This window comes from Arachis duranensis, chromosome 1, assembly GCF_000817695.3.
Source record: "Arachis duranensis cultivar V14167 chromosome 1, aradu.V14167.gnm2.J7QH, whole genome shotgun sequence".
NCBI classification, from domain to species: Eukaryota; Viridiplantae; Streptophyta; class Magnoliopsida; order Fabales; family Fabaceae; genus Arachis; species Arachis duranensis.
In genome coordinates, this window is record NC_029772.3 from 2,667,008 (window position 1) to 2,692,686 (window position 25,679).

Sequence of the window (25,679 nt, forward strand, 5' to 3'; positions counted from 1 at the left end):
ATATAAATATCTGGGATAGAATCGATGATCCACTGCGAAAAATAGCTCATCAAAAGTTGAAACTAATTCTTACAACATTTATATAATTCACTTTTCTAGGGACATAATTGAATCTAAACACAAATAGTGAGTATCAGGGCGGAGCTAGAAAAAATATTAGAGGGGGGCTAAAATTATTTACACAATAAAATAATATTAAAATAAATTTTTTAAGGGGGGCTAAACTGAAATTTACATATAATTTGCATGTAAAAAATTAAAATTAGGGGGGGCCATTGCCCCCCTTTTCCAGTATGTAGCTCCGCCCCTGGTGAGTATAATATTAAAATCGAACACATCCAAGTGAGACCTAATTGAGAATGAATACATCTAAATGAGAATAATTGAAAAATATAATCTGATTTGTTAGTATAATTGATAGTAAGATACATTGAATAACTTTTATAAACGTTAAGGACACAAATAGGATTTATCCCAAACGTTGGGGATAAAAACGATATTTTACTCAAAAGAACTAGAATTTATGATTCTCAAAATAATATATATAATAAAAATATTTTAGTCATTTTATATAATAGGAGTATTGTAGTTATTTTTAATAAAAAATAATATTAATTTAGACATATTTAAAATTTGATTTATTATTTTTTGATTAAATTAATTTATCTGACCCTATTTTAATAAAAATAACATAATTTAAGTGATTATATGTATTAAATTTTAATTATTAAAAAATATTTTTAAAAAAAAACTTTTTTTTTACAACTTTATAGGAGCATTCCCTGAATAATAACATGCATCAACAATAATGAAGATGATGTCACAGGCTCTAACCTACCTCTGCACTGACCGAGAGAGCAGAGAAGCTCTGGCAACGGAAGCTCCGCACCGCCGTCGACGTCGATGTGGATGACGTGCGGCGCGAGATGAAGATGGGATATTTTTCTGTTTACAGCGAACAATGATGTCTCCACTGACTTGCAATTGGTTCTGTTATAATATCTTCATGTTGAAATAGAAAAAAGTCAAAGGACTGTTAGATCTATGCATTCAGCGAGACAAGACATAATATTTATAATTATATCTCTAAAGAAACCGTGAAAAAACTGCAATTTGTTCACTTCCAAAGGAATCATTATTAGCAATTAGCATCAGTCGTCATTGGGATTAGAAATGTCAGTGAGATTAGAAATTAATAAGAGTAAAATAAAAAAAATAGTTCAGAATTGTTTTGGTAATTTAAATAAACTAAATAAAAAAATAAAAAAATAAAAGAACCGTTTAAATTTCTCTCAAAAGAATGAAGTTTCACATAATAAAATTATAATAACTTTATCGTCATTTTTGTCATGGTATTTGTCATTGTATTTGTATCTCTCATAATCAAACGAAAATTAACACGCTAATTTTAATGCACGATATTTCTTATTTTGAACATCAACAAATTAATAAATTTAAAATCATCTTGGTGATTAATAATAAAATTAAACGCTTCTACCCGATTCGTTTTTAAGTTGACCCACATCCCAAATATTTTATAAAACTAAAATTTTGATCATTTATTTTGTTTGATACAAGTTGTTAAATTGTATTATTTTTGTTGTAAGTTTTTCACAAGTTCTTGGCCTTGGTTCAAAACTTACTACAAGCACATTCTCTTTTTTGTATATATATATATATTCTTCTCTTTTTACTTTTAAGGTCAACAATTTTCGTTTTTTTATTTTTATTTTTTATGTTTATAATAAAAAGATAATCTTATTATTTTAAAATATAATTGTAACAATTCAGATCACCCACTAGCATGATATTGTCCGCTTTGGCGCACAAGACATCACGGTTTTGTCTTTGCCGATAGGGATGATAGCCGAAACCCCCTATACTCACTCGTCAAAACGCATCATACTAGAGAGAGGTATCCACACCCTTATAAGCATACTTCGTTCCCTTCCTCAACTGATGTAGGACCTTACACCAATTATTATATTGTGCAATATATTAAAAATAGTAGTGATATAAAAAAAATTAAAATATTAGACTAATTTTAATAAATACATATATATAGTTTATCTATTTTATAATTTAGTTGAAAAATAATTTTGTTTTATAATATATTAAAATTAATAAAATAATATGAAATCATTTATTTGTATTATTTATTATTTGATAGTTGAATTTAATTTAGTTCATTATTGTAACAATTTAAACCATCTGCTAGCACGATATTGTCCGTTTGAGCACACAAGACCTCACGATTTTGCCTTCTAAAATTTTTTTTCAAGATCCGCCACTAATACTAAACTAAGAGCTTCTTCATCCATTACAATAAATGCTTCCCATAAAACTCAACAGACAAATTTTGAATATCTAATTATCAACTACTTTGTGGATATTTAGAAGGAAATGATACTTTATATTCAAATTTAGAATTAGTCAATTTAAATGAGATTTCGTAGAAAAAAAATATGTATTTTGTCATAATTGTATTCATCATCAACATTATTATTTTTAAAGACAATGATAACAAGTTGACTTTATGTTTTGTAATCAATTTGTAGTGAAAGATATATTTGGTGGGAAACCAAATTGAGGCAATAGGAAGGAAGGTAAATGTAGCCATGAATTAAGCTTAGGTAACACAATAAGAGATGGAATAAAAAAAAAGTTATTCAAAAGTTTTTTTTTTAATATATCATAATAGAATGTAATGTAAAAAAAAACAACCATGGTTTTAATCATGGTGCAAATGGTTAATTTCAGTAAAAAAAACAAAACAAAAACAAAAGCACATGTATAACGAAACTATTTACACACCATAAATTCTTGTAACATGGATATGAAGGATTTACAAGATAACTGTAAATTTGGATTAATGCTCAAAATAATTTCTAAAAAAATATGAACAAATTTATTTAGCTCCTGAAGATTTAGCGGCAAAATTTAGTCTCTAAAAAATATGCAAGTCAAGTAGACCTTTTTGTTAATTTATGAGACAAAATTTATCAAGACATATTCTGAACGTGCCATGTGACACTTAGCACTGACATGTCAACAAAAAATTAACAAAATTGACCAAATTGACTCGCATTGATATCTTTTATATACCATATTAAGGTATTGGATATTTTAGAAACCAAATAGATTCGCTTGTAAGCTTTTAAATCTTTTTCGGATTAATTTGAGCATTAACCCTTCTAAATCTATATAACTAGGCCATGCAGCACCATCTTTCAATAATCAATACCTTGCATGTTTCATACATCAAAGATCCATTTGTTGTGACAGCTTTAGGTATCATAGAAGCTGTAGCTGTGGTAACTTTGGAAGGCACTTCATCTTCTTCATCAACTTCAATTACCAACAATCCACACCTACGTCTATTTTACTGGGCTTAAAGTTGTTTCATGGATGCAGAATGCTTCATATTCTCAAAATCCGTCTTAACTTGTAAACCTGAAAAAGTAGAAATCCCTTATCCTTAGTCCTGTCATGTAGGTATAAGTGGTCAATAACAAGATATATGCTTTTCTTGATTATATCATGTGATATTTACTTTAAAAGACACAAATTTTTCAGGTAGCAGTCATATAAGAATTTACTTTTATATGAAGATAATACATTTTAATCACTTGTAAATGGTAAATCCCTGCCTGGGATGTAAGGGATTTATTACTATAATGTGCCATTGATCATGAGTACTGAAATGCAAATATGGTCCCATCCATTATCCAAATCCTAGTATACACATCCCCAAGACTACACTATAATGACACTTCAAATTATTTGACATATTTAATCTCTGTTTTCTTTTATCGATCAGGGTCACGTTTTTGTACATCCTTGAATCAATGTTTCCGGATACAAATTGTATCCAAATAAATTGATCCAAGAATGCATCAAATAGTGATTGTATCAATTGGCTTTTGAAATAAACACTAGGTGCATTGTTCTTGGGAAATCATTATTAGCAAGAGTCATTTTTTGGACTTTTTGGATCCTCTTAAAAAAAGGGGGAAATAGTTGAGGAAGTGCTTTATATGAAATCCTATGAGTTAGTTCTGAAATTTTCAGTAACAGTTTCAAGGGGATCAACCTGAGTATTTTTCGAGATATTCCTTTAACAAAAGGTTTTGAGAGTCCAACTGAGTCAGTGTCTTTACCCTTCTGTGCTTGTTTTTAATTTTGGAGAAATTGAGGAAGTGTGCAATCAATTAATAAGGCATCCAGAAAATCTGATATGGTTTTTCTTTTCACGAGTAATTAATATTTTTACATGTTATTAAGAAGTAAGAACTCAGAAAAATAACTCTTAACTTTTAACATTTTCCATACTCAGGTTATGCAACTATACAGGATTGAGAAATAATCTAGAAAAGCAAATGAAACAAATATATTATCTACCTGAGCAGTTCTGCTAGGCAGTGACACCTGTAAGCAGTTTTGAAGGCCATCAACTCTGTCAACACATAGGTTCTCATGTTAAAAGAGAGAGAGAGAGAGAGAGAGAGAGAGAGAGAGAGAGAGAGAGAGAGAGAGAGAGAACTACCTTCTACTGACAGTTCTTTGAAGATACTGATCTTCTTTAAGAATTCCCTGACCTCCATACTTTATTTCATCTGTATTTAAAATAACCTGCGCGATCATGGAATGCTTACAAAATTAGTTATCTTATCACAGGATATGAAACAAAATACTTGGAAAGCTAGGCCTTCACAATCAGCAATACAGAGGCATTGAGGAATCAGGATAGCTTTTGTCAATTAACGTGAATTGATTCATGACAGACAAAAAATACCAGTGCAAGAAACAATGATACTGGTAAATTAACACGACATGCTACTGTTCTATTATCAAACACTTACTTGATACTCTCCAGCTTCATCTACACCTATGCTGTAACTATCATAAGAATTGGTTGGGTGAAAATTGAAAACAAAGAGAAGGGGGCCTCTGATGTAAGATATAACCTGTAAACAACAGTTGGCATGTTAAAATTCATTCAATATGACATATTGACATAATATCTTCAATGTGAAAATGCTGCCACGTATTATAGAGAAAAGAAAGGAATATTTTAAGGGGAAAAAAAACATTAAAAGAGAGAACACATCAATTTACCATTGAACTGTCATTCACATGGTGGAAGTTCGGAATACGTCTTGAGAGCACTCTCAGATTTTCATCCAGCTTCATCATGTCCTGAAAAGAAAGAGGGAAAGTAAATTGTTTGCTTAGCATCTTAATCAATCTTACTATTTCTTGGAGGCCTGTGACAATCTGAATTGCAACAGCAAGTCAAATACAACAACAAAGCCTTGTATATGATCGATAAAAAGTTAAGATCGGATTCAACAACCTACTATTTTGTTCCTATATAAACTATTGAAGGCAAACAATATATATTGTAATGTACTCATAAATTGACTAGTTTGATATTCCAAGTGTCAGAGCCTGCAAGCACAAGCGCAACAGCAATAACAAGGGAATAAACTAACACCTTATCAAAGGAAAATAAATCACAGTGAATTCCATCTTTTTCCAATAGATCCCACTGACGATTTGCAAGTGAATATGAGTAGTTGTTGCTTGATGTTGGAAACTCAACTCTCTGCCACAGGTAAAACGCTATCAGTTATACATAAGAAACTATTAATGCATATACAGTAGGTGCAATCCTCACCTTTGGATGCCCAAACTCGTTGCCCATGAAGTTCAGATAAGCACGGCAACCAGTTGTAAACGTTATCAATCTGATCATCTATGTAAACAGTCAAGATAATTAATGAGAGTATTCACTTGCTAAAGAGCAAAAATATGGAAATTAGTGTAAACCATACTTTATGTAATGAAGATCCTCTCTGCAAAGATTCCTTATAGTGATGTGAATGTTTATCTATTCTGCCAAACAATATTTCTGCAAATGATTGCCTTCCAGATATGGACTGACAACAAAATAAGAAAAAAGATTAGGTTAAAATCTATGACAAAATAGAGGCCATAATAATTGTAGACATATTGATAAGGGAATGATACCTGGTTGTGATTTTCAGTGTACATAAGCATCCTATCAGCATGTTCTCTACTGGAAATTAATGTGTTGACAATCTGCGGCACAAGATACAATATCAGTGAAATTGTAGTATCACCGAAAAAGTCAGGTAAATGTTGACTAACATGACCAAACAACATCCCATTTAATAATGAAATAATATTTAATTGAGGAGAACCTTAGTCATGCTCCATTCAAGGTCAGGCACACTGTCGAGAAAAGTTGACCACATTTCAGGCACAGAGAGGTTGACATAATAATCAAATCCCAATCCACCTTGAGAAGTTGGCTCACATAATCCAGGGTAAAATGTTGCCTGAACAATAATAGATACACACATTGTAAATATTATGCAAGGAAGAGATCTCAGGATCCTGACAGTTTAGATTTTAAAACTATTATCATTTGCATTTTTTTTTATAGAAAAAGAATTTTGTTAAGATGAGGAGAATGATACTACAAATTCGGGATAAGGGTTCCTCTACACAAAAGCAAAACAACGAAAGATTTATCTATAAAGCACAATTTTCCAATCTCTCAACATGCCTGAGAGGGGAAGTCCTCAATAAAGATCATGACTCATGAGCTTTACACCAAATAGATGTCAAACATCTAATCCTATCCCATAAAATATGCTTGTCAGAAACTCTCTCATCGAAGGTGCATGCACTATGCTCCAACCAAATAGTGGCGAAAACTGCATGGTGCCACAAAAGTTTTGCCTCTTTTCTACTACCAAAACCAACAAATCTAGTCAATCGAAATTGGTCTAGGGTTGCAGGACACACCCAACAATCATTAAAAATGCTAAACAAATTGCTCCATAAGAAAACAGCCATCAGGGAATGAAAAAACAGATATGACTTTGACTCTGAATTTACACCACACACAACACACATCAGGGGAGATAGCCTTACATGGCCTTGGAACCTGCATCATATCATTGGTATTAATTATGTTAAGTACATCTGTCCATATTAACGATTTGATGTTAGTGTGAGCTTTGGACTTCCAAATGGACTTGTCTAGATGGAAAGATGTGTTGACGGAATGAGTTAGAAATTGGAAGAAGGATTTACAACTAAAGCTACCATATGAATCATGAAACCGTGTCCTTTTGTCAGGGTTAGAAGACAAGAAAAAACCAACAAAAAGACCTAAGAGAGTTAAAAGTTCATTCCCTATCATTAAGGTTATAAAAGAAATGAAAGGCCCAACAGAAAGAGGAACCTTGTGTAATGTAAAAGGACCGAATAGGAGAATTATGCAAGAAAGATAGATGAAAAGGACGAGGAAATGCTAGGTTAAAAGAGGTATCCCCTATCCAATGATCTTTACAAAAGTTGAAACGACACCCATTACCTACTATAAGGAAAGCAAGGGTTTGAAAGTTATGTAACCTTGAGAAATGGATTTCCGAGGGGCTAGCATGAGTAGAAGTATTTAACATCACACGCAGTCCTACTTATACCATATTTATTTATGATGACCTGATGCCAAAGAGATTGAGATTCTAGGGGAAAATGCCATAGCTCTTTTGCCACCAAAGTAATGTTCTTTGACAAACTATCAGATGGGGTGGTAGAGAAAAATATGCCAAGTACTGAAGAAATAGGACAAGTATATACATATTTGGGTACAGATTTTATCACAGAAGTCAGGAACTTATGTGCACTCAGTTTGTTGACCCCGTATATCCTCTTTAATGTACTTTGACCAAAATTTTGTGAAATGGTGATTCTTAACCACCTCATTGTCAAAATGGTGTTTGATTAACATAATGAAGGTTTGTACATTTTTAATAGATAGATTGCATTATCCAAAAACACATTCCAAATTGCCTGTCAACAAATGCATTTTAAAAATATCAATTGTAAAGATGCCCACATAAATAACAGTAGCAGATGGAATCGTTGACACTTAAATAATCTGTTCCAGTGAAATCTCTCTTCTTCCTAATCATACTATTTTCATCAAGTTTTTCCAGCAATCATCTCTTCATTTCTTTTTTTTTTAAAATAACTTTATGCAAATGAATCTACATAAATCTAAAAGAGTTTAAACACTTACATCCTCTGCTATGGTGATAATATTTGGGTAAAGAGCGTGTAGTATCTCATTGGCCAGGATAAGATACAATTGTGCATCCCTGTCAACGTATTGGTTACAGTACCTGAAAAGAAACTCTCAGTTTTTTACCTCAACAGTTTTCAATGTCACTATGTTTCCTTTATTTAAAAAGAATAAAATTAAAAATGGGCTAAAAAAATAAACAATTGAAAATAGCAAAGAAAACCATGTTAAGGGGAAGAAATATAACATGGATGCCTTTAGATTCATAGTCTTGGAAGAAAAATGGTGAGAGCCTACTAAAATTTATTTTTCAATGATTCACGTATTTAAGAAGCAATTAAGTTCGAAAAAGGTCTTACTCCTCCAAGTCACCAGTAAAAGAAGCAAAACCATTGTGAGTGTATAGCATAGACGAAACAGAATGGAAGTGGAAACCATCAATCTGATACTCTGTAATCCACCTGTTCAGACATTATTTCATGAGCAATTTAGCATATACCAGCACTTCCTGCCAAATGATGGACCCAAAGAAAAGGTGGAAGAAGAAGAGTAAAGGAGATAACAACAAGGCCACTATTGTTTACAGAAGATTCTAATAGACTAATAAGGTAGACAGGCACTGAATCAATGAGATAGCTATCCACTATGATTATTTCTTATTGCATATACCAGTTCAGGTTCGAGAGAAGGAAATGCAAAACATCAGGGTCGCCATATTTGAACATTCTGGTGCCCCAGAATTTGTGTTGTCCTCGCTTACCTATTCACAAGACAGGCTGGAATAATAACCAGTATGACAATGATGGCAAAGTAGAGTACAAGATTATGAAAAATTATATAGCCTTTTTTTTAGATTTAAGGAACCAAAAGCTTTACAAACGTAAAAGTAGTCACTACCATTACAGGAAACCAGTCAAAGCAATTTCTCACTTCAAAAAGTGAACACACAGACAATATATATCAAATAGTTACTCACTGCAGTCATCTATAAATGATAATTATAGCTGTACCTGTATATAATCTGGAGTCAGGAAATATTCTAAAAATTGGAAGAAATGTAGTTAAAATTTCACAAATTAGACCAACAGGGAGCTTCTTAACCTAATTAGCTACAGAAAGCACAACAAGAATCATCAAAATATGTATCTTGTTGACCATATTATGTGGAGACAAGAAATAGTCCCAGGGTTTCACTTCAGGTTTAGGATAATTTCTATCAATGATACTGAAGCAGAAAAAGAATTTAGGAAAATGGAAATCAAAATAAAAAAACATATATAGGTATTACATTAGACAAAACGAGTTACAAGAAGACCAAATTTAATGACATTCATTCTTTTACCTCGAATTCTAAAAATTCAGAGACGAAATTAGCTATATCAATAATTGAGACCGAGATAATAGGAAAATATCATATGACAGATTAGTAACTGATAAGTAATAACGAACAATTTGCACATGTGATTCAATGAAGAGAGAATCAAGTAGCATGATAAGTACCAGAATGAAAATAACAGTCATTTGATCCATCAAACATTGATAATCCAACCATTTCATCTGCAGCTGCATATGAATGCACAATTTCTAGGAAGACCAGCAGTCCTAGACCTGTGCAGTTAAACCCAAGTTACCAAAATTTTATCATTTGTACAACTGAGATGAAGACAGGACAGAAATTATGTCAGAAGTAAGTCTAATTATATTTATATTTATATCATTTGAGTCAAAAATAGAGAAACATGCATACTGTCACAGTTGCCGTTTCTGGCTTCAATTTCTCTCTCTATTTCTTTCTCAACTTCCTTCCTTTAATTTTGATGACTTTCCAGTTAACAATCACAATGGTAAACATCTTTCCTTTGTAATAAAGGTCTGTCGTGAAACAAATGTATTCTATCATGTTCTCTCCTATACTTACTATTTTCTTTCTTTTCTCTCTTACTTTTCTTTATAGATTTTAGTGCATTATTTATCTGTCTGCTTTTGCAATCTCTTTCCAAAATAACATATTCTTCTATACACAAAATTCACATATTTTATAGGGGCAAAAAACTTATTTAAGCCAAAATATATTTGAATTCATCGAATATCTTAGTCTAACTCAGCAACTTACCACATGTTAGGACTAAAGAGAATATCCTGTGCTATCTCTAGAATATCAAAGACTATCATTGGCGATCTCTTAAGATTGATTCTCATATTTACCTTAATTTGATAATTATTTAATTAGGAAAGTCTCGTAGTATTATAAATAGGGATTAGGATTTTGTCTATTATATCTCATCATATACTATTTCAGAACATTATTCACTCCCTCTTTATTCTCTCTTTCCTTCCTCTCCTACCTAAAGCCCCTAATCCCAACATTGCATTTCAGTTTTCTATATATTATCTTCCCGTCATGATAACACTTCATTCCAAGCAGATAGAGCATTTCCAATTCCAATAGCATATAGCAGTAAGGGCTAAATAAAGTAGGTCAAGATGATCACGATAAACAATTTAAAAAAGAAAAGATATGCACAAGTAAAGAACACCAACCATGGGCCTCATCAACTAATCGCTTGAAGTCTTCAGGAGTGCCATATCGACTACTGACAGCATAAAAATTGGTAACCTGCAACAAAAACAAATGTTTGATATGTTCCTATCCAACAAACCTAAAATAGCGTATATTAGATATTTGCATCGTCAGAACCTAAATGTGAAATATGAGAATGTCACAAGGTCAGAGATAAGCAGCCTGTAGAAGGTAGGAATGCATACATCATACAATTTGGTACCACCTGTTACAAATTATTTTGTATCACATATCACCATATCTGATAGATTCATTAGATAATTCTCCATATTCTCCCAATTCATAAGTCAAAAGTCAAAAGTCAAAAAAGACTAACTCAGAAAGATGAAACTTGCACTCAGATACACCATACATAATAAAAGCACCAAATCTTCCTAATGTGAAGAATTTCAAAAGAAACTTATACATATCAAGCGTGTTCAGAAGAACAACACTAATAGTACTTGTCAAAGTTGCATTTCTACTACATTTTTAAATAGGATTTATATATAAGAGATACTTATACATAATTATACAAGTATATAGATGTTCATATATGGTTATGTGATGATATTATAAGATAGTGTGGCAGCAGTTATTTTTTTTGACATGGCGGTGATTTATCTTTTTTTTTTCGGACTCGAAGAGATTCTTCAATTTATGTTTTACAAAACCAAAAGGTGGTTAACTACCCATTCCTCTATATGTATAGCTATAGATAGGTATAAGTATAAGATAGAAAAGTAATTAAGAATGACAACAAAGTTTAACTTACTCGATAACCAACGGTGAAATAATCCTTGTGTTCAACAACTCCAATCAACTGGATTGCGTTGTATCCAGCTTCCTTTATGTGAGGAAGAACCTGCATTGAATACATGATAAAAAAAATCCTAAGGAAACACACACACAGTGTAAGGACATGAAAATTATGCATATAATCACTTAATTTGGAACCCTTCTCCCGGCCCATAACCCCACACTAAAAAGAACCTTGTCTGTAAAATCATTGAATGAGGATATTTTTGGCTCAGATCCACTAATTCCGACATGAGCTTCATACATCCGTAGGGATTTTGGCACTTCGGGGCTTTTATTTTTCCATTTGTATGCCTGTTCGGGGGATGGTTCCCAGTGGATAGCACAAGCTGGCACTCCATCTCCACCTAAACACATGTACATCATTAAATCAACAAATTCAATTAACACAAAAAGGTAACTATAAATACCCACAAAAAGATCAGAATAAAAGAAACACAGACCACATCTTGGTAAGATGGAACCTTGGGAACAAGTGACCAACACCCATAATAATAATAATAATAATAATAATAATAAGAACAACAACAACAACTGACAAAGCTACAGTGCTCCCCCGACCTGCCTTATGTACATTATTTGAAAGCTACATATATTTAATTTTGATATTAAAAAGAACAATATTTTCTATAATACAACCTGGAGTAATAGTCTTTTAATGATATTCTAACATGATACTTCTGGTTCTAAAATTTATTCTTCAAGATCAAGCAAGTTCTAGATGTATTTTAGTTAAATTTGAAGAAGCCTTATGATCGTTAGTGAACCACAAAGCACCTCAAAGAATCACTTTACAATGAAACCATATAAAAAACACAAGTACAATATATATTCATGAGACCATGCAAAGTTAAATAGTTATATTAAAAACAAAAAAAAAGGCCTCGTAGAAATACACAAGAAGATATTTTGGCAATGGGAAGAAAATACCACAAGATAACAGAGGATCAAATATACTTATAAAATAGTTCAGATTCATTGATGATTTAATGACTTTGAAGAACCCATATAACATTTACCTGGCTGCACATAGGTAGCCCAAGCAGGTACTCGTTCCAATGGTCCATTAGCTGTGTTAAAGTATACCCTGTACTTACTTCCATGAGGAATGCCAGGAATATACTTTTTCAACCATGCTTTCCTACCTTTACGTGTCTCAAACCAGTATGGAATTGGAGGTTTCAGTGCACGAATTCTCTCATTCCATTCAGGATCGACTATCACATTAAATATGTCATACTCCTTGCCTTCATCAATCACAGCATACCTGGAAGGCCCATGCTTTTCTACCCATTCCTTATATCTTGTTTCTGCATCAGGTATGTCTCCCAACTCCTCCATAGTTTGTGGCCCATTAGGACCGAAAATCTCCTCATATAACTTCACTGGCCCTTCAAGACGATTATTTAGGTAACGATCTTCCCCTGGTTGCCAATACTCATCATTTGCTTTCTTGAAGATTTCATCAATGGTGATACCACTGTCCCCTTTATCATAATCATCTACATAGTTATACTGTTGAAAATAGAGCTCATCTGGCTCTTCTCCCTCTCTCAGATTATCTTGAAGAATGATAAACCAGTATCCATAATCATCATGACCAAAGTAACCCTCTCGTGCACAATTTTCTGTAGGAGACCACCCATTGAAGTCAGCAACAATCGCACAATAGCGAGCCCCTGCAGTTACATCATTAACCAAGAAAGAATGGAAAAGAAGTAAGTTCAAACAACAGTAGGTTTTTGCTGGGAACTTGGAAAACAACAATCGTATTCTATCACATTTCTTCTCAAGGACCAACAATGTTGTTTGCCAGTAGCAAGAAATTAAGCTGTTTTATATTAACAACAACAGACAGATAGAAGCAGGTAAAGTTCAAAGCCTCAAGATAAAGAAGTCACTACTTTCATCATACATAATTCAAGATTTTTTTTACTAAAAAACAAAAAAGAAACAACCAAACAAAATGTATACTAAGCATACTAAAAGACAGATTGAAAAAAAAAAACAAAGAGGCCTAGAGGAGAAGGCTAACACCAGTAACCAGTTATAATATATGCTTCCGGAAATATATATATATATATTAGACCAAATTTTCAATGTCGGGCTTTAAGAACCACACAAAATCTAACAAGTTAGACCAAATTTTGGAGCGATGTCAAACCTGGAGCCCACTCCATATAATCCACCCGATGTTCTGGATGACGATGCATGCCCAACAGCTCAAACCTGGACAGACATAAAAATGATGGATTAAATGCAATCCAAAGAAGAATCTGAGCTGGAAGAATACAATCACACATGCATGGCTTTGTGAAATAAGTATTGAAAACTGGACTAATAATTTTACATATGATTTCATGACATTAATAATTTAAAAAATTTATTAGAAACATAACACAGATCACAACTTTTTCCAATCAAAGTCCAAAGACACTGCAAGGAGCATAGCTTACTGCTAAGGGAACCAAAATTACAATAAAAGCTTAACTACAACACAATGCCACAGAAAGACTAACCCAGAAGCCATCTCCTTGAGGTTGGCATGGCGATTGAAAATTTCATCTTTCAGGTCTTTCAATGCTTTATACCTACAAAATCAAATGAAACCAAGTTCTTAGAAAAACGCTTTACCAGATTTCTAATGCATCAAGGAAGAGTTGGACAATGGGAAAAAAGAAATGATGAAAAGCCAATAGTTTTTCTCTCAGTTTAATTTTATGCACTTGAACTGTAAGCTAAACAAATTCCTTTATTTTTTAACATAATCATTCAAACAATGGACATGGAAGGTAGTTACTTTCTGTGACAGGTCAATACACGATTGGATATTTATATTTATATTGACAACAGCAGTATATACAACTTAAATCCATTGTTCTATTTTCTCAGCTACTTCTTTTTCTTTCCAAGATAAAGTAAGGTTGATACCTTTTTACCAGGGAAAATAGTGAAAACATAGCTAAGAAAATTAAGGAAGAAAAACCACTCCTTAGCTTTCCCATGCACAAACCCTCAACCAATTGAGGGTAAAATCATTGCTTTCACGAAACTTCCATCGTTCTATCAAAATGAACAATTAACACCAAACACAAACATCAAATTCTATGAAGCCCTAGACAATTTATAGTTTTCTTGCCTTTCACGGAGGAACTGGCCAAATGCTTTATGTGAAATGCCGCGTTTGGTGAGAAACCCAGCGGGGTGAATGCCCTTGTCGGCATCGGAAGCAGTGTTGGCGGCGTTGGGAGGGCTCTTGTGCTGCTTCTGATGTTGCTTCTGAGGGTTCTCTGAAGCAGAAGCTGAAGCTCTTATGGTTGGTGTTCTTGTTGGGATGAAAGTAAGGGTTTGGGGTTGGGAATGGAGAAAGGAGGAAGTGGTGGTTGTTGGATGGAAGAAGATTTTGATTGGAACCGATAGGGTCGACATTGGCAGTGGTTTCAGATAAGGAGGGAACTGCGTTGAAACTTGAAACACTCCCAAGTAAGTAAGAATATGAGTTTTAAGAGAGGTTTATAACTCCCCTAAAATGGCGGTTTTCAATTAGGATAAAACGACAGAGATTAAAACGACAGCGTTTTATTGTTTAAAAGGACGGCTGAAATTGCCGTTTTTAGCACTGAATCTAATTAAAATTATAAAATTTAAGGTAAATTTAACTTTATGTAAAGTTAATATCTAAAGGTTTAAATAAAAATTTAATCAAATTATTTAACAATTTTCAAATATTAATTTTAGGTCAAACCTGAGTTTCCACCGTTTAAAATCCTTCTTCGCGAAAAAAAAAAACCTTTTAGACAAATCTACCCTTTACAAAAATGGATAATTACCATTGCTTTTAGCACCGTCTTCCATCGTCATCATCTCCCCATTTTCACCCCTCCGAGTCATCAGGTTGTCGCCGGAACTCCCTCTTCATTGCGACGTCGCCGCTGTGCAGTGCCGTCGCTTTTCTGTCCAGTGCTGCCCTTTGCGTCTTCACAGCAATGTCGACCCTCTCTGTTCCAATCAAACTCTTCCATCCAACAACCACCACTTCCTCCTTTCTCCACTCCCAATCCCAAACCCTTACTTTCATCCCATCAAGAACACCAACCGTAAGAGCTTCGGCTTCTACTTTAGAGAACCCGCATAAAGCATTTGGCAAGTTCCTCCGTCAAAGGTAAGTAAACTAGAAATTGCGTACTGTTTCATAGAATTTTACGTTCTGAAATTTGATTTTTGTGTTTGGTGTTAATTATTTTGAAAGATGGATGCAATTTTCATGAAAGCACTGGTTACCCTCAATTCATTGAGGATTTGGTGCTTGGGAAAACTGAGGAATGGTTTATTTCCTTCTTAATTTCCTTATTTATGTTTTCACTATTTTCCTTAGTAAACTAAGTATCAACTGAGAAAATAGAACAGTGGATTTAATTTGTATATAGAGTTAGTTTTAATATAAATATCAATTATTCCTGGCATTCCTCATGGAAGTGAGTACAGGTTATACTTTAACACGCCTAATGGAGCATTGGAGCGAGGACCTGCTTGTGCTACGTATGTGCAGCCAGGTAAATGTTTATATGGATTCTTCAAAGTCATTCAATCATCAATGAATCTGAGTTATTTTATAGTTATATTTGTACTTGTCTTTTTATATTTTTTTCATTGTAAAAGTGATTCTTTGAGTTGCTTTGTGATTCAACAACAATCATAAGCCTTGTTCAATTTTAACTAAAATACATCTAGAACTTGCTTGATGTTGAAGAAGTAAATTTTCGTTTCAATTGCTAAAAGTGGGAAATTGGTCTATCTATCAATGGAGATTTCGTTTAGCAGCCTTGTGTGTATTTGTGTGTGTGTGTTGCTGTACTTCAGAATCAGTGTTTCGTTTTCTTCTGCAATGTGCGGCTGCGAACTATCTGTGTAACAGGCTCTTTTGACATGTTTGGAGAGAGTTGGATTTGTCACAAGGAATTGCATTGGTTTGTTCTTACGAAATTCAGAGGTTGTGGGAAATTTCACTTTTTGTTAGTCTGTGCTGTCTTCAAAAAGGAAAGCTGATTTTTTATGAGGATCTTGATCTGTTTAGATGACATTTTACATCTGAGATACGATTTCATTCTTAGATTCAATGTGGTGTTTAACAAATGGTCTTTTTAGAGGTGTTTCTTTAATAGATATAAGGAGAAATTGGCTTGCCCTGTCACTTAGATCAATTTTGTAGAAAATATGCGTTTTCTTTTCTTTCTTCTTGTTATTATACCTTATCATATCTCTAGCAGTGTTTGGCAAGTGTCTTGGGTATTAAATATAGAAACAATGAGACAAAGAGGATAGAAACAAGCGTTTTGCTCCCTTTTCTAGGACAGAGACACTTTTCCTGTTTCTGTCTGTCTTCTCTAAAGAGGTTTGGGTGTCATATTATCTATATTCCTATCCAGTGATAGTTATCAAATGGGGCCTCTATGTACTGTTGCACAATAATAAGTTCCCTCTTCTATCAAAGGGGGAAAAAACCCTTTATTAGCAGTCCAGCAAGATATGATCAGTTTTTAAAGCATTTTATCATTAGTTGTAACCTTGAAAGACATTTATATATTATTACCATTCACAAAATAAAAAGCTTTTGTTATTTGTGACAATGACAATAGTGAGTGAGGGTGCCAATGACAGTAGCATTGTGGCTTCAATGTGAGAGGAACAGAGAGAGTTGGAGAGGGGGGAAATGAAAAGTAAGAGAAGAAGCCGACATGGGGAAAAATTTGTTGTTTTTCAAATTTTGTTAATGAAAGGATAATTTGAACAAATCAATTCTAGTTATTGGCTGTAAAATACCTTTTCGTTGTTGAGTTAACATTTCCGAAATTATTGAAATTCTAAAAAATAATTGCTAAGTATTTAGGGGGTTTTTTTTGGGTGTTGTTTTTTGTGGGCCTCTGAAGGGTTTAACACTTTAACTTTACAAAGGCTTTGCTGAACAAAGGAAAAAAAAAAAGAACATGAAGCTTCTCACTCTAACTTGCTCTTCTCTCTCCTTAGATACCACCCTTTATTGTTCATCCCTTTTTGTTACAAATCCTCCTCTATTATTCCCCTCTTTTACATCATGTAAATGCAATTCAGAGCAGATTCGTCACTGCAACCACAAATTTTTGTTCTTTTTGGCATGTTTAGTTACCCATAATTTCAAAGTCTGATTTTTGTTTTTGGTTTGTGGTTGGGGTTTTGGGTGCAGGTTTAAGAGTGAGGTGTATCAAAAAGGAAAATGAAAAGGAAGAGGTGCTTCTAGAAGGGATGCCAAAGGAGTACTATGATGATGTATGTATTGTTAATGCACTTTTCTACTCTCTGTCGTTTTTTAATCTCATTGTGGCTGCTGCTCCCCTGGCATAGTTTTTTTTATTTTTTTCCTTTTTCTTTTTAAAGCAATGGCATTATCATCATTGAAATGTTTCTTAATGATAGAGACTCAAGTTTAATTAAGATTTTATGTTGTTATGCATTGGATGTTGTTGTTAATTGTATATTTATTTATTTTTTAGACTGCAGTAGGGATTATGACATTTGGTTATTGGTAATGAATGGTTCAATTGTGTGTATTTTTAAAATTTTGAACATTTGTATATGTTGTATAAACAGTGTGATATTACATAGATTTCTCCAAAAAATGGCCACCCTCTCATCTGCTATTTTAATATAGCAGTTTTGGTGTCGACCGCTGTAACCATGGGGCTAATATGACGCAAATTCTAATGAGGAAATGCTGTATTTTGCCCAAAAGAGTTTGAATATTATAGATGTATATAGTAAAGGATGTACTCTTGTTAGCGACTTAGCAGGGAGCTAGATTTTTTTTATTGTTCAATAAGTTTCGAGAATGCGGGAAAGGTAACTAAATTCGTTTTTTTTTTTTCCTCTTTCAGCATCTTAGTGATTTTTGTTCAATGTTATTTGAAATGTCGTGTTATATCTTCAAAGAAAAAATGCTATAGCTCCACTCGAACTTGAGTTCTTGTTTTGTTGGTCAATTAGGTACTGCTCTTAACATCCTTGCTGAATATGTTTTAAGGCATATATATCATCAAATGATTCTGAATTTTAACTGCATTTTCTGTTGGATAAACATTGTATCAAAATATATATAGTGCATGAATGGACATTTTTCTTCTTGGCCAATTAGTTTGAACTATGAAAATATTATGACATCAGTTTGTCCCTTGGCCATTCATGTATGCCATTTCACTAACCATCGCAAAGATAGGAATGGCAAGCTCGACAACGTGAAGAGACAAAGGAATTGCATCAGTTACGCAAAGAAGAAGATGAGGAAGAAGAAAGAAAGATGGATGAATATAGGGAAATTGGCATGCGACTGAAGGGATACCCTGAACAAGATGTCATAAAAGCACGGAAGTTGGTTTCAAGCTTTATACTAGCTGCGGAAGAAATTGAAGAGGTAATTTCTTGGTGAAACGATATCTTTAATCGTCATGGAAATGCAGTTTTTGTTTTCAATGTATAAATTTAAAGGAAAATTGTAAATAAGAAAAAGAAGAAATGGAAGGGAAAGTGGGTTCATTATGTCTGACATGTATCTCATTCTAATAGCTTTTTTAACATCTTTTTTGCATAAAAGTTTCATCCCTTGCAATTATGTACAATTTATGGTTATTAAAGTTGTCTCCTTCTTTATAACTTGTGTATTTTGTGCATATAAGAGAATCGTAAGGAAATTTTCATACCAGTCAGAGGCCTTTTCATGCATGCGTGTACGGTTTTTGACATGTTTTAGTTGGTGTTAACTCTTTTTAACTAGGATTCAATGATACTAGTGTGAATGATTGATCACTTTTGTCTTTATTATTTGGTAGAAAATCGAGGAAGCTGCTGAGAAAGGAGAACTCAATGAACTTGTTTTAATGGTCATATGGAACCGGCTTGATCTTGCCCGGCGTGATGTAAGTTGTTCTTTGTTAAAAATATTTGTTTCATTTTCTCGTGAACTTGATTCTATTCATATTTCTGATTTTGCTTACCCAAGAACTCAGATTCTTCGATTCCTTTTATGTGTTCTCATGTAAAACTTTCAACTTTCAATGACTTCTCTTAATTTGAGATGGATTATCCAAAATGAATATTAGCATTAGTGCAATATTTTCTTCTGTTTAATCCATGGATCCTGCTGTCTAATTTCATATGTTATTTGCTCACCACTTTACAGGAGGAAAAGGATGCTATAAGAAGTCTGGATCTGTTATACAGAAGGGTTGAGGTAACTGATCCTCTTTTTTGTTCTGCTTACTACATAACTTCTTTAGGAGTTCTAGAACTCTGTTAATTTTCTCAGTGTCCTCATCCTTCTTTTCTCACCACACACACAAAGAAGAGAAGGAGAGACTGGCTCACTAAGAAGGCTGTGGAGGCTCCTGATTTTCTACATAACTTGATGGATAATTCTGATTTGGCTGCGATGGATTGATTTGTTTATAGCCATTTGGACTGTGAATTGCTGCTTCTCCTGCATAGCAAATGCATACACAAATAAATATTATTGGGTACCACCCTCTTACCAGATGAAAGTGTCCCTCTTTAAGTATGCAATATTTGAATGTCACACAGTCCAACGTAAGTTAATGACATGGTTTAGATAGAATCTTAGTAAGTACTTTTGTTAACCCTCCTCTTATGGGCAAGTTCTTAGGTTTGAATTACAATTGCTCAATTTTATGGCAGTATCATAATTTATCTTGCCTTGTAAGTTTCGTACTCTAAATGTTCATACCTTGTGTATGTTAGAAGTTAGAACCCCACTTTAGCTGCTCTTGCTAATTTGATGCGATGCGCACCTGTAAGAAACCACACAAGAAAAGGGAGAGAATAGGTATTTATTTACTCACTGTGAAGTACTAAAGTTGGGTCTCAGCCTCTTAGGCTCTCAGCTCTACTGCTTGGGAAGAAAAACACATCAAAATTAGCAAAGGGAGAAATGAGGCACTGTAGCAGCCTCACTCTCCTAGCCAATTCCTACCAATCTCCTACCTTACCTCCACACCCTACTGTGCCTAAATAAACATTTTCCCCATAACAAAAAAACACAACGCACCCATATTTTCTACTACCAGACTAGCAGTCTCTCATTCCTAACTCCCTTTACAAGTTAGTTAGAACTTAGAACCTAAGGTCCCACTCAACCTTCCAATATTCTGACTTTGAGTAATCTCCAAACTGCCCTAAATTTCTTACACTTATAAACTTGAAGTCCATTGGGAAATTTGTATTTAATCCTAACACCACCATTAAAAAGAGAGCCCGTGTTTTCCATAGCACCTAAGGTTATCAATCAATCTAGTAATTCATGTCTTCCCATGATTAACCAATGTTGATTTTAATGCATAAACCATATGACTTTTGGCTCATATTGCATTTCTTCATATTGCCCCCTCCCCAAAAAAAATTTTTTGTTCTTTTTTTATTTATTTTCTGTTCTTGATTGTAGACTGAGATCTTGAGACGAGAGGCTACCCCTGCAATGAGACTACTCAACGAACTTTTGATTATGTATGATGGCTTTGACTTCAGTGAATGGCTGAAGAAATGTAAAAAGATCATGATTGATGTTTTTCCACGGGAGGATCCATTTAGTGTTCTCATTCCACCAGGATTTGAGTCTTTTGACATTGACAAGGTAAGCTACACCTATAGACTTTCGTCGAATGATATGCTTGTTTAGTAGCTTCCCTAAGTTTGAGTTATTCCCTATCTCTACATCCCCTAACAGATTTGTTTCTCAAATAGAAACCCGTGTAATTTTGTCCTTGAATTTAATATTGTTAGAACAAGTTGATCCTTCTCCAGGACCAATGCTATTTTATTCTGGGATAAAATTGTATGCGTTCTATTTCCAGAATGAATTTGTTGCACCCTATAAAACAGAATTTTTGTTTTTCTAAATTCTACGGTTCCACTGAATAAAGTATTAATACCAATATACCACAAAATCTAAACTAAGTTCATGTTTTATATGACCAAATACTGGTCTACTTTGGAAAGCTCCTCCCTTTCTTAGCGGTTTCAAGGTTGAGTCTCACGATTGTATAAAATTACGATAAGTCCACAGTAATTACTGAAATAGGCGTCAATAGTAAGTGCTTAAACTTTATTCAAGTTTATCTGTTTATACTTGAATACATAAATCTGGTTAAGGACAAGAATAGTGTAGATACTATCTATTGTCTAAAGGGCAGTTTGGTGCACAAACATCCCGCGTTAACGTAGGATATGGGAAGGGCTGCACCTAATATACGCAGCCTATCTATTGTGTAAACTACAAAAATTTTTAGTTAGAGTTCCACCTCTATCTGAATAAATACATATAAGTTATTAATTTCAATAATCTTGTATGGTATCAGCTTGAAGGGCCCCTGCGACCGACCCTTGAAGACGATGGTGCTCTATTGAGGGTGGACTTCGTAAGGGAGGTGGATGCATTGCTACAAGAAGTTCGAGCCGATCAAAGTGAAGTGGAAAATGCAGCAGGATTCGATCCACAATCTGTTGCAAATAGATTGAAGCAACAAGAGAAGCAACAAACAATACGCCAAGTAGAAGCTCTATTAGATTTAGCAATTGGTTTGACATGGTAGCCTTCTTTTTATTACATTTTTCTTATAGTATAGTGTTGATATAAGAGTTTGTTATGCACTAAGTTTGTAATCAATTAGCTTCATTTTATAACATACATTTTCCCCTTTCGAAAGGATATGAAACCATAGCATGTCAATTTACAGGTAGAAGTTTTAAACAAAAAGTAAGAATTCAGTGGTTAGATCAACGAGTAGTTGAGTCTACGACTTATCTTCTGCGCCTCACTAATTCATTTCAAATGAATAGAGTTGGCAATGAGTAGGGTAGAGTACGATTTAAACCCCACTCTAACTCTATCCGCTAGATTTAAATTTTTTCTAAAATTCAATCTTATCTTATTTGCAGATTGAGAATCTCTCAACTCTAGTCCTACTCGTATTTTAAAATTTTATACTCGGTCCTACTTAACCTGATCTATAACAAATCAATTTTTTCAATCAAATATAATATTTAATTATTTTATAATTCATAAACATACTAATAAAATAGAAAATCCAAAATTAAATCCATCTTAAAATTAAAAACAACAAAATCATAATAAATCTATTTTTAAATTACAAAAAAAAAGTATGAATTTGATTTCTATAAACTTTATTACATATGTATGGAGTTGACGATAGGTAAGGTAGGGTAGGATTTTTACTCCATGCTAACTTTACCCGCGGATTTAAGTTATTTCTAAAACTCAATTTTATCCTACATGCGGGTTTAGAATCTCTTAACCTTAATTCTACTCGCACTCTAAAATTTTACACCCGATCCTATCAGACTCGATCCAAAACAAATCTAGATAAAACACAATATTTAATTATTCTATGATTCATAAACATACTAATAAAATAGAAAATATAAAATTGAGTTTATATTAAATTAAAAGTAACAAAATCATAATAAAATTGACGTTAAAATTACAAAAGAAAGAAAATGTGAGTTTGATTTCTATCGACTTTAATTAATATATATATATATATAATAATTTTTAACTGCATATAATATATTAGGAATATGAGTTGATCGGTAGGATTAGATATAAACTTTAATCTGATCCTACTTCGCAGCTCAACCCGCTTCACTACGGGTCAGTTGCCATGGTCGGAGTGAAAATCTACGGGTATGTTAGTATTACCAGCCCTATTCATTTAGCTTTGAAGTTTATTTTCAACTCTGATTTCCTTTTTTATATTGTTTTTGATAAAAGAAAAATGGTGAATTATTTATTTTTTGCAAAATGTTTTATTTTTATTTTAATCTATGATTAATTTAATAAAATGATGTGAAATCGGTGATTTTTTTTTTGTCGATTAATTGGACAACTCTCAATTTTAAATTATACAACACACCTACTCATATACATACTAAAAGTTCTATCACTACCAAGCTATAGCTGGGATTCCAACCTTAGATGTGGCTTCTGTGAGGCCAACATATTGGCCATTGGTGCAATGCCTCGGCCAATCGGTGAGCTTCTAACCCTCATTAACAGGACTAAGGGGACGGCAAATTCATGTTTTTTTCTTTTGGGTTTACATTCAATTGGTTATTGTTTGATGAGAAAATACTTAATCCACGTTCTGACAAATTTTTTACACATTGTTTGGATCAGTAGAAAATAAAAGGAAAGAAAATCTTTGAAGAGAAAATGAATGAAAAACTTGTTTTAGGTCATTTGGATGGAAGAGAAGAGAGGATGGAAAAGAAAAAAGTTGTATGGGACCTATTTAATTTTTTTTCACTCATGACCTGCGAAGAAAACTAGAGAAGGAAGGAGAACTAATAGTAAAATGATTTATATACCCTTGAGTTGTTTATAATTTGTGTATCATTTTGTTTTTATTATATAGTTTTTGACAAAAAAAGATAGAGTTAGTTTTTTCTGTTATAACATTTAAAAATTATTGAATAACGAAGACAATAAAAAATATATTTATAAAAATAATATATTAAAATCTTGAACATTAAATTAAATAACTCATTTTTTTTGAAAAAAAAAACTTAAATACATTAGTAATGTATAATTTATATATAATACAAAAAGGGTATTAACGTAAATTTACTATACTTTCATTTTCTCTCCTCTTAATTTTCCTTTCATCCAAACAAATGAAAATTTTTTCTCTATTTTCTTTTTATTCATTTTCTCTTTATCTAAACAATATATAAAAAAAATTACTTTTTCTTCTATTTTCTTTTCTTTTATTTTCTTTCCTCTCATTTTCTTTCCTTTCATTTTTCATCCTACATCCAAACACACTCTTAATGTCAAGAGGTCTTAAAAAAAAAAAACCATTCCAATCTTGGTTATTTGACGCTGTGAGACTGAATGACTTTTTTTTGTTAGTGAGTTCTTTTTAGGTTTAATAGAAATCATCTAAGTGACATGTTGTCTTGTTTATCGGGATTTTTTCAATAAAAAAATGAAAAAAATTATATTTCTCCAAATATAATTTTTGGATTTTAATTCCTAAAATATGATTTTTTTTTTTTGACATTTAAGTAAGTTTATAAAAATGGGCAAGTTCGCCTAACTCCCGGCAAACTCCACTCAAATTTTTTGAAAAATACACTTTTAATCCATATTATTGTCTAGAAAATAGTATATAAATTCACAAACAGTATATAGGAATGCACAAAAATACACAGACAATAAGCAAGTAACAAAAGTTTAGAAAAGTCAAAAGCAAAATTCAATTTGAATTCAAATGGTTACAAGTTCATGGTTCATCACCAAGATTCTAAAAACTTCATGTGCTATCTATCAACTTGCATGGATTAGAATTTTCATGAAACATGGTTAAAGAATTAAAGAAGCAAAGTTTGAGTTGAATACAATAATCATCAATTGGCTAGATATTGCTAGAAGCTAACATATTGGAAGCTTGAAGAATTTTGAAGAACATTCAAGATAATAGCACAACTACAACATTTTACAATATTGAAGAAATTCAAAATCAAATTGAATTGAAATTAGAAGATTATGGAAACTACATGAATGCAAGTTGAAAGAAGATTCATGAAGCCAACTCATAAAATGGTGGTCATTACAAAATTGATTTGTGATTCATAAATTATTATTTTAGTAAAAAGCATTGCCTATATAAAGATACATATGTCTTGTGTATTTTGTGTGTTTCATAATGAAATGAGTATGTTTTGAAATTCTCTCATTTGTTTTATGAGTGTTAGTTAGTTTGAGAGATGAAAATATGATAGTGTCTTTTATATGAGTGAGTGATTATAGGGCCAATTAAGTTGTGGGTATTATACTAATATTTGGTATCAGAGCTGGTTAATCCAGTGCCTGGTGTTTGAGAGTTTGTGAGGTGTGAGAGAGTTCTCACATAGTTGTTTATTCATAGAGTCAATATGGCAAACACTTTCAATATTGTGTGGTCCGGTCCCAAGTTAGATGAAAAACTTGATTATAGTTATTAGGAGACTTTGATGTCTACCCATTTGAAGGCCCAGAACCTGTGGAATTTCATTGAACCGGGTTTGCAAGAAGGAGCAGATGCTGCCCAACAAAGGAGAGATCAATTGGCGCTATCTCAA

General features: G+C 32.9%; 2 protein-coding genes across 5 annotated transcripts; one reads left to right on the forward strand and one right to left on the reverse strand.

Annotated features, from left to right (window-relative positions):
* Positions 1 to 2,771: 2,771 nt before the first annotated feature.
* On the reverse strand, positions 2,772 to 15,039 carry LOC107468964 (1,4-alpha-glucan-branching enzyme 3, chloroplastic/amyloplastic). Of its 2 annotated transcripts, none has more exons than XM_052252231.1 (21): positions 14,641 to 15,039; positions 14,021 to 14,092; positions 13,666 to 13,730; positions 12,521 to 13,180; positions 11,676 to 11,848; positions 11,458 to 11,547; positions 10,664 to 10,739; positions 9,623 to 9,730; positions 8,792 to 8,882; positions 8,482 to 8,583; positions 8,120 to 8,222; positions 6,228 to 6,365; positions 6,034 to 6,105; positions 5,838 to 5,942; positions 5,681 to 5,758; positions 5,498 to 5,608; positions 5,119 to 5,199; positions 4,863 to 4,967; positions 4,547 to 4,632; positions 4,402 to 4,428; positions 2,772 to 3,453 (listed from the first exon to the last, which is right to left on the reverse strand). In XM_052252231.1, exons 1-21 carry the CDS (start codon positions 14,928 to 14,930, stop codon positions 3,441 to 3,443), a joined length of 2,646 nt encoding a protein of 881 aa, XP_052108191.1. In that variant the 5' UTR covers positions 14,931 to 15,039; the 3' UTR covers positions 2,772 to 3,440. The 2 variants fall into 2 exon arrangements, with proteins under 2 accessions (XP_052108191.1, XP_015943859.1); XM_016088373.3 differs by having other exon boundaries at positions 4,402 to 4,456.
* Positions 15,040 to 15,414: 375 nt separating this feature from the next.
* Positions 15,415 to 22,311, forward strand: LOC107469116 (protein PALE CRESS, chloroplastic). 3 transcript variants are annotated; one of them, XM_021133955.2, is made up of 8 exons: positions 15,415 to 15,663; positions 15,978 to 16,054; positions 17,722 to 17,804; positions 18,748 to 18,942; positions 19,358 to 19,444; positions 19,708 to 19,758; positions 20,983 to 21,171; positions 21,896 to 22,311. In XM_021133955.2, exons 1-8 carry the CDS (start codon positions 15,488 to 15,490, stop codon positions 22,127 to 22,129), a joined length of 1,092 nt encoding a protein of 363 aa, XP_020989614.1. In that variant the 5' UTR covers positions 15,415 to 15,487; the 3' UTR covers positions 22,130 to 22,311. The 3 variants fall into 3 exon arrangements, with proteins under 3 accessions (XP_020989614.1, XP_015944014.1, XP_052113920.1); XM_016088528.3 differs by having other exon boundaries at positions 15,987 to 16,054; XM_052257960.1 differs by lacking the exons at positions 15,415 to 15,663; positions 15,978 to 16,054 and adding an exon at positions 17,471 to 17,618 and having other exon boundaries at positions 17,731 to 17,804.
* The last annotated feature ends 3,368 nt before the right edge of the window (positions 22,312 to 25,679 follow it).